This window comes from Castanea sativa, chromosome 11, assembly GCF_040712315.1.
Source record: "Castanea sativa cultivar Marrone di Chiusa Pesio chromosome 11, ASM4071231v1".
NCBI classification, from domain to species: domain Eukaryota; kingdom Viridiplantae; phylum Streptophyta; class Magnoliopsida; order Fagales; family Fagaceae; genus Castanea; species Castanea sativa.
The window spans coordinates 38,647,045-38,656,272 of NC_134023.1; the positions used below are offsets into that span (position 1 = coordinate 38,647,045).

The following is a 9,228-nucleotide window of genomic DNA, read 5'->3' on the forward strand; positions in this document are numbered from 1 at the left end:
TATTAAAGTGAAAGAAAAAAAAAATGTATATAGTGCAATGTATATGGATTCCTGAATGCTGTCCACTAAATTTAGTAAAGGGAGAGAAAAAAGGCTTTGGACACAAATATCATTCTTGTTTATTAGCTACAGCATGTTGAAATCAGAATTATCCAGAATTATCTTTAATTCTCCAATTACGTTAACAATCTATATATCCACCAATCGTTTTAGTAGTTCTATGAGGGGCATCTTATCATTTTTATCACAACGATATCATATACTTTTTTTTTTTTTTTTTTTTAAGTTGCATGGACCACTTTTCTCAATCTCAATTGATCCTCGAAGCTTCGGTCCCATTATTCGCAGAATTTTCAAAAACATGCATTAGTCAGATGCCAAATATTTCATTAATCACAGAATGATCTCAGACAGAGAACACAAAATATTCCATGAGGATCAAGCATAAATTCACTGTTCTAAATTTACCAAAAGAGACCTTTATAGCTTTTTCGTTTTCCATCACTCTTTTCTTTCATCATGGACTGTCAAGGTCAAAAATCCAACTCTCAAAGTTTGATGGATTATATGACCCTAATGTACAAAAGGATCACAAACTAAGCCTACTTGTGGCCTCACAATTTTCCATTTGTGCAAAAATTGCAGCCTAGCTATTATATTCTATTCTATTCTCTTCTCTTTTACTTTCAGCCTCTTTTGTAAGTACCCATCAACCCACAAAAAGTTGGCAAGTCCAGAGAAGAAAAGGGAAAGCAATTTCTACACTTTAATAAGGTCCACAATTTCTTTTGGTTCCACATGAATTTCAGAATTCTTTTGACCCAGAAACCCATCTTCTTCGGCATCAAAGCTAGCATGGACACTGTAAAAAACATAGACAAGCACTGCAAGAGCTGAAAATATTCCAAATCGCGCATAGGCTCCTCCATCAAAAGACCCCAGCAAAAATATGTTCAAGAAGATTGAGATTGAGGGTATCCATGGCATCAAAGGGACACCCCAAAACTCAGGCTTTCTAGCTTGAGGGACCATGCAATGGAAAATCTGTAATATTGCAAGTGCTATCACACCACAGGCACCTAACATGAAGGCTTTAAGCTTGCCTGTTGGGGCAAATTTCCAAGTGAGGGTGAATAAGATGGCGGTGAGGGTAAATGAACATAAGAAAGATAAGGTTGGCCGCGGATTTGTTGTCCCCACCGTGACATAACGTCTATAAATCACAGCATTCGCCACCATGTAGTAGACAAAGAGAGTGCCCATGGATACGAGTTTTATGAGGACATTCAAGTCAGTGAAAAGGGCAATGGCAGCCGTTAAGATTCCTGAAAATGAAGTTGAAAATGTGAGAATATGAACTAGCACAAGTAACTTAATTATTGCTACACAAACCTGTATGTGACATTTCAATTAGAATGGCGAAAAAGTCAAAAGGACCCACTGACAATAAATTTTGAAGGACGATGATATTATATGGAAGGTATATTTTTCATTAAGTGGCATGCCCTTTGGACCAAAAATGATCTATTTCAATTGCTTTCAGCGTGTTCTGAATGCAGTGTTTCTGGTGACCTTTTCGTTACAAGCTATTTTCAGTCACTCAATGTAGAGATGACTGGGCCATTTTGGACCGTTTATTATGGATTTCAAAATCAAATATGATAGCTGTAAGAGACGGCCAAAATCAACAGCCGATCCTCTCAGATCCGTGAAAATCTTATTGCTTTTCTTTCATATGCCCAACCACTTTGTACAATCACACCTATCAATCTTTGCCTGATTTTAATTCCAAACGTAATTGTTTTAGACACAAAAATGAAATGTATTTTGAAGCACTTCACATGGATAAGGCTACAACTACAAACCTAACAAATGCTAAAATTACCACCAATCACAACCGCTAATAGTTTCAAAACAATAAAACTAGAACATGCAATCCCTCTCAAGTGACTATAATAGCTAACTTTTAAGAGTGCATGCATTCTCTACAAGTTATTTTAAAACAAAATTATCTAGTGCTCCAGGTTCAGTGTTTTGAACTCTCACATTCAATTACATAGACCTATGCGTGAGTTTAGTGTGATTAAGAAAGGTCAAGAGAAACTGTATCTAATGCACAAGATACTGTCTCCATTTAAAGGAATCCAAGTTAGAAGAAGACTTCCAATTTAATCAACTATGTATTGACAATTAGAAAAAGTACTAAAAGTCTGATACCATAAAAGGAGCCCTTGACAAGCTTCCCCTATGGCATATTTCTAGCGATCAGATTGAATTTCCCCAAGTGGACACTAATAAAATCATTTATTAACACCTGGACCATCATCTATAGGACTTGGCAAGATAGACTCAGTTGTTACAAAGACCGTCATCTCCAGGAAAAATGCTAAAGGTAATATAACTGTTATTACATAAAAGCTTGCAAATTGACTTGTCGGTTTTCTTTTTTAAAGGATAACACTTGGGTCTTGTTTCTCAAAAAAAAAAAAAAAAAACACACTTGGGTCTTATTCTAGTTAAGAATAAAAACCATATCATAAATGTGGTGGACTCCACACAAATTGATGTCCTATTCAAAACAACATAGAAGTCTTTTTGCTACACACAACTTCATCTGATAAATTTTTTTTTTTTCTTTTTTGTTGTTGAGGAAGTGAAACGTGTGTGATACATGATAACATATAAAGTACAAGAGGATGGCTGCCCATCTAAATTTCCTTTTCCCAACCAAACAAATATATACATACTACTCTCAAAATCTAATCTCATCCAAATGACAACAAAAATGGTACAAGTGGGTCCCATACCCGACGACCAAGACTTGAGAGAAGTGAGATGCAACAAAACAACCAAACGACAGTGCAGATTGCGCTGTTCCAAAGTGTTCTAAAAGCGTGCGCAGTGCACACTAGACAAAGCGCCACCCTCTCTCTCTCTCTCTCTCTCTCTAACGCGTAGAAATAGAACCCAATAATTAAAGCCTCATTCATATACTTCCAACTTTTTCACATTTAGATAGTACTATTAAACAATCAAATAAATATATAGTACTCCCAAGTAAAAGCAAACCACATTTATAAGTGAGAACCCACCAAAGCTTTACAGCCTAGGAGTTCACATAATTAACGTGGTCCAGAAACATCGTCAACTACGTTACAGATTCCCTTCCTCCTCCGAGTTTAATAAAAAAGATGTATAAGAGTGTAACGTACCAAGAAAAGCCGATGCGTTGACAGGCGTAGATGTGGTTGGGTGGACCCTAGCGAACCAAGAAGGGGCCACGCAGGACCGTCCGATGACGCACATGTAACGAGCCTGACCCAACATCGACACCAACAGCGACGTCAGAATCCCAAAGCTGGCCCCCACCCCGATCACATTCGACACCCACTCCCAACCCTCCGATTTCTCTCTGAATGCACCCGCAAATGGGGCCACTGAGTCTATCTGCGTCATGCTCATTAAAATTACCATTACCATTTCATTCTAAATATAACTAAATTCACAATCAATTCCATCGTCCACAACAACAACAAATATTTCACTATCAACTAAACAACTACTAATAATTTAGGCATTCCACACGCGCAAAAAGTCTTTAGGCATGCCAAAATTTTGACAATATGCGTGAATAATAAAGTATTGTCAATTACGGATCTATTTGAAAAAAAAATGTTATAAAAAAAATGTTATAAGGGTGGTTGATAGATTAGTTTGAGATGAGAATTTTGTACTTTTTTTTTTTTTTTGTAGTATTTTAATATATAGATGAAAAAGTATGTGAAAATATATGTAATGTTGTGTAAAATGTAAAAATATAAATTTGAGATCGGAAACAAACGGACCATAAAGTCATGATCTATTTTACAAATTGTTATCGTGATTAATAATTATTAACTAATAAAAAAGTAATATTAATAACGAGGTCAAATAAAAATTAAAAAAAATTGTCATATTAATTTGTAAAAATAATATAAAATATAAAATAGTGGTAGATGATTATTGGTAACCAGTCGAAGACTGGACAAGAAAAAACTTACCACATCAACCATATGTAAAAATATTATTTAAATATTATAAAATAATTTGTCTAGCATTACAATAATATGTCAACTCATGAGTGTGGCATGTGGCATATGGTTGACAGTAGATAATAAAGAATTGTCAACAGTAGTCCATCATAAGATTCAACAATATCTTCCAAAAGTTATCCAAAAAATTAAAATAAAATAAAAAAACCTTTAAAAAAACGAAGAAAAAGATTCACCGATAAGCTCAGCCCCAATTGGGCAGGTGTGAAATTTGTTGCGAAAACTATTGTTTGTAGTATTTTTTTTCTTGGACTGAATTTTTTTTTTTGAGTGAGACTTTTTGGATTGAATTGTATTTGTAGTATTTAGCTAAAGTACTAAACTAACTGACGGTCCATCATATTGCCAACTTCAAGCACATTTCGGTCTTTTTCATTCTAAACATATTCACAATAAACTATAAACGAGGGTCGTCAGAGAACACCAAAATAGTCTCAAAAAATCACAAACCCACTCAAAATAATCTTAAAAAATCTCGATTTATTTTTAAGTAATTTGTATAGAATCTTCTCCAAAATAATAATAATTCGGATTAGGATAATTACCATATCATAAGGGAGAAGCATAGACATTGAAGCTGCCATAAGACAATAGAGGAGGGTGACGATGACAACGGAGCCAGACACACCGACAGGTATGTCTTTCACCGGGTCACGGACTTCTTCAGCCATGGTTGAAACGGCGTCGTACCCAATATAGCTCACATATACCATAGATGCCCCGTGGAAAACACCTTGAGCTCCGTGCGGGAAGAACCCAGATGGGTTTTCCTGCTGACCCGGTTTCGTAAAATTTTTCCACTCACCTTGACAAAACCCCATTATTATTACAAACGCTAGGAACGAAATGTGCAGCGCCGTCAACACCATGTTCACCACCGAACTCTCCCTCGTACTAAATAAAATATATATACATTAAAAAAAAAACAGAGTTTTAAGGATTTGAGAATGGATATAAATTTATGTTGGATTTGTTACCTGTAGCATATAATAACGGTCATGATCAAAACGATAGCGACAGCGATGAAGTCGATTTGGTTGTACCCATCAGGGAGTCCCGGCACAGTGAGTCTCCATTTGTCGGTGGAGACTCCGATGATTGAGCCTGAATATGAAGTGAAGCTTCTGGCCACGCCGGCGTTTGACATCACGTACTCAGTCACGAGATTCGCGCCTGTTATAAAGGCCGCAAACTCACCTGCCCCCCAAAAAAAAAAACCTAATATTAGTACATTTAAAAAAAAAAAAAAAAAAAGAAGCTGAACTGGCAGGCGCTTCTCGTGTTTTTCAACGAAGAAGACGTTTAAGGTTAAATTTTTTTCGCGAGAATTTTGGAAAAACGAACCAAAAGTCACGCGAAGGTAGCTGAAGGCACCGCCAGCTACGGGCATATCGACAGCGAACTCGGTGTAGCAGAAAGCGGAGAGAAGGGCGCAGAAGCCGGCAATGGCGTAGGAGAGAATGACGGCTGGACCGGCGACGTTGGCGGCCATGCCTGTTGTGACAAACACGCCGGAGCCGACCATGCCGCCGAGGCCTAATCCGATGAGGTCGAACCACCGGAGAGTTTTCTGCATGTGCACGCCGGAGCGGGCTCGGACTCGGCTCATTTCATCGTAGGAAGTGGAGACCGACCAGGCTCGGCGGGCTAGTCGGGTTGGGGTCTGAGCCAGGGCTCGGATATAGGCTTTTGGGCTTGAAAACGACGAGGTATGGTTCTCCATTGAGAAATGAGAGAGAGATGGAATTAAAGAAGAAGTGTGGCCGTGTGGGTGTGGATGTGGATGTGGATGTGATTGGGTTTGGGAGTTTATATAAAAGGAAGGGGGGGGGAGGGGGGGAGTTAAGTGGAGACTTTTGTAAATTACGAAATAATGGTTTATCTGACAATGGACGGTGAATATTGAGTCCACTTTGTTAATCGGAGAGAACCCGAACCGAAAGATTTGTAGGGGCCTTTTTTTTTTGGGTGGGGCCCTTACATTTCTCAGTGAGAGAGAGAGAGAGAGAGAGAGAGCGACTGAGAGACAAATTAGTTTCTAGTATGGTAACTATTCTAAAATCTAAAAGGTTCACATGAAACCAGCCTGTCCACTTATTTAGAATTTCTTTCTCAACAATATATATATATATATATATATATATATATATTATTTCTTTTCTTGTAATGAACAATGCATCTTAGATAGTATTTTTCAAAGCAAAATTTTATAATTATTGGGTTGTCAATGTTATTTTTAATGACACCAATAATACCACTTTCAACTTTAACTTATCTTCTCCGTTGTTAGTACGATGATCACTTTACAAGTATAAGTTCTTGTAGGGTGTGGGGGTAAGAGTTGGGATTCAAGTTTCTATGAGGAAGTTTCACACACATATACATTTAGATTATATTAGAGTAAAATTTTCATCTTGTATTTTAAAATTTTTTTTTAAAAAAAAACTTACTGTTACAATCTTAGTTAATGTGAAACAAATTTGGCAGTCTTAACTTATTTAATTATTATAGAGTAGTAATGGATAATCAATGTTTTCACATTGCAAGTTGTTTTAATTTATTTGTGCAAGTCTAGTGTTCTAAGTTGTTTTAATTTATTTGTGAGTCTAGTATTCTTGCATATGGGTCTAAATCATTTTTTTGTTTGTTTGTTTGCATTATGGATCAAAATAATTTTTAAAAAGGTTCTAACCTTTGTAACTTTCCATGTCATTTTGAGAATAGGATACTATGAGGGTGTTTTTTTTAATCTTTCTTAAAATCCTTTGCCTAACAAAGGATTATGTAATTTTTACAGATAATTTGAAGAATGCTTTGATTGCATAACGTAGAATTAGAGGTAAAATTTTTAAGTTCCATTGAACATGGTGAAGAAACAGTGCATTATTGTTAAGATCTTACTTTTTGAACTTTGAATTTTGGGAGAAAAATCACCAATCATTTGTGATTATTTGATGTCAATCGATGAATGATGAATCTATTCTTCTCTCTTTTTCTGAAGACTCACTGAATCTATTCTTACTTTTCAAAATCTTAGAAATGAATATTAATATATTTTACTTTAGACATAATTTGCATGCGATTCAGTCTGGAGATATTCCTCTTTTATAAATTAGGTGATATTGGACTCAAGACACATGTCAATATTCTAAGTTGCTACCTAACTCAATATGAAGAAATTCCTCCAAGCTTGTCTACATATAAACTTTTTCATTTTAGTTCTCCCCCACAAAAATACAAGTAATAAAATAAGTTTTACACATTTGATATTTGAAACGAAAAGAGACTCCCTCGTTTAATGGTGCAATTTCATCAATTTTTAAAGAAAGGCAAAAGACATTTGGAATTTTTCTCTCTAGTGGGGCTAGTAGTAGTTCAAATATTGAACGGAAGCAACTCAAACAAGAAAAGGATGCCAAGGCCAAGCGTTTCGTTTCAACTGAAAATCAGAGTCTCTGACAGATCGAGCCAAGTGTAAGGTACGTTTTTTTCTGATCTCACAATTTAGGACGACTACCAAACAATGACACGTAGGAGATAGTGAAGCTTTAGGAGATAAGCATGGATCTACTGTAGCGCAGACTAAATAGATTGGTATGAAGTATGAACTGTGAATTTTAATCTTGGAAGTAATTATTGAGTATTTGAAGAAAAATGCTTATTTTTCAAGTAATAAACAGGTTGTAGTAATAAATATTTTCAGTACATAAGTTAATTTATTAAATTATTAATTATTTCAAAAATTTAAACTATTAAAATATAAAAAACTTAATTATTTAACTATATATATATATATCTAATATTCTTCTATATGTGTAGATCGAAATTATATTTTAATATGTGAGGTTCAATAAGTGAGAATTTAAATTTATATAATAAATTTAATTATTTAATTACATACTACTAAGATTATTTTCTAAAAAAACAAAAATATCATACGAGAAAGTGTTAATTGAGCAACTCCTGACATAATATTTTGTTCTGTGTACAAAAACAAATCAGCGAAGCACCAAATTAAAACTTGCACACTTAGTAAATTAGTGTTATGTGCTCCCAACAGAAAAATGAACATTGCATCATAGACTCATGGTGGCCACGCCATGTCTTAAAGTCTACAATTTAAAAACTCTATTAAGGGAAAAAAAGATTGGTTTAATCATTATTTTTCAAGCCCCAACTCAATGCTAATAGAGCCAAAAGACAAAAGTTGAAGGCAAGAAGTAACTTCTTGAAAGTAACCTTGTCTTCCTGTTTTTTTTTTTTTTTTTAATATTTCTTTTTATAAGGAAAACGACGAATTTATATTTCTTTAATGTAAAAGGGTTAGATCTCTTTTTTTTTTTTTTTTTTTGATAGGAAGGGTTAGATCTCTTTGAATGGGAAGGGTATGACCCTTATAGGACCTTTAGGTAAAGGATACAACCTTTCTTTTTTAATAATAGGGTGTGTATGTGGTAATTTACCACCAATATGAAACAAACACCAAAAATAATTTACGAATGAATTTAGAAACTTACAATATCTTATAAGTTTGTTCATGTCATAATGTGTAGACAGCACAATAAAAAAAAGTCTATAAATAAACCAATTAAATAGATAGCCTTTTGTCTTTCTGAAAATCATTACCATATAATAATTTTTAAATGTGATAGAATCTTTCGTACCTAGGTTATCATCTTTTTGTAATATATAAGAATTCATGTAGAGGAAAAGGAAGTACTTCTCAGTTTTGTCGGTTTTGCCCCCTACCTCTCTTTTGTGCCTTTGGTAGGTATTGAATTAATTTGTAGGGATTTGCTACCAACAACACCTTTTTGTTTCACTCTTTTAAATTGAAGAATACTAAGTAGGGATTGGCTTATCAAAATTCAATTATTAAGATATTGAAGAATATGCAGTTGTTGAATTAATTCAAGTATTAAGATACTTACTATGTTTAAAAGAAAAAATAGTAGGTTAATTCCACATTGAAAAATAAGTAAGAGTTAAAGAAGTTTAAAGTTTATACTGTGTATTCAAGAGTTAGGTCAATTTAAATATACAACACTGTAAGTTTCTTTAAAAACATTTTTCCTTCTCTCTGTATGTGTGTTAAAAATAATTAGTATTCTAAAAAAAAAGTTCGATTTATTTGTTT

The 9,228-nt window shown here is 34.4% G+C and overlaps 1 protein-coding gene across 1 annotated transcript; it reads right to left on the reverse strand.

Annotated features, from left to right (window-relative positions):
- Positions 1–461: 461 nt before the first annotated feature.
- LOC142614479 (cationic amino acid transporter 7, chloroplastic) lies at positions 462–6,000 on the reverse strand. Its single transcript, XM_075786994.1, has 5 exons — positions 5,436–6,000; positions 5,069–5,288; positions 4,637–4,985; positions 3,213–3,447; positions 462–1,325 (listed from the first exon to the last, which is right to left on the reverse strand). The coding sequence occupies exons 1-5, from the start codon at positions 5,812–5,814 to the stop codon at positions 760–762; spliced, it is 1,749 nt and encodes a 582-aa protein (XP_075643109.1). The 5' UTR covers positions 5,815–6,000; the 3' UTR covers positions 462–759.
- Positions 6,001–9,228: the final 3,228 nt, after the last annotated feature.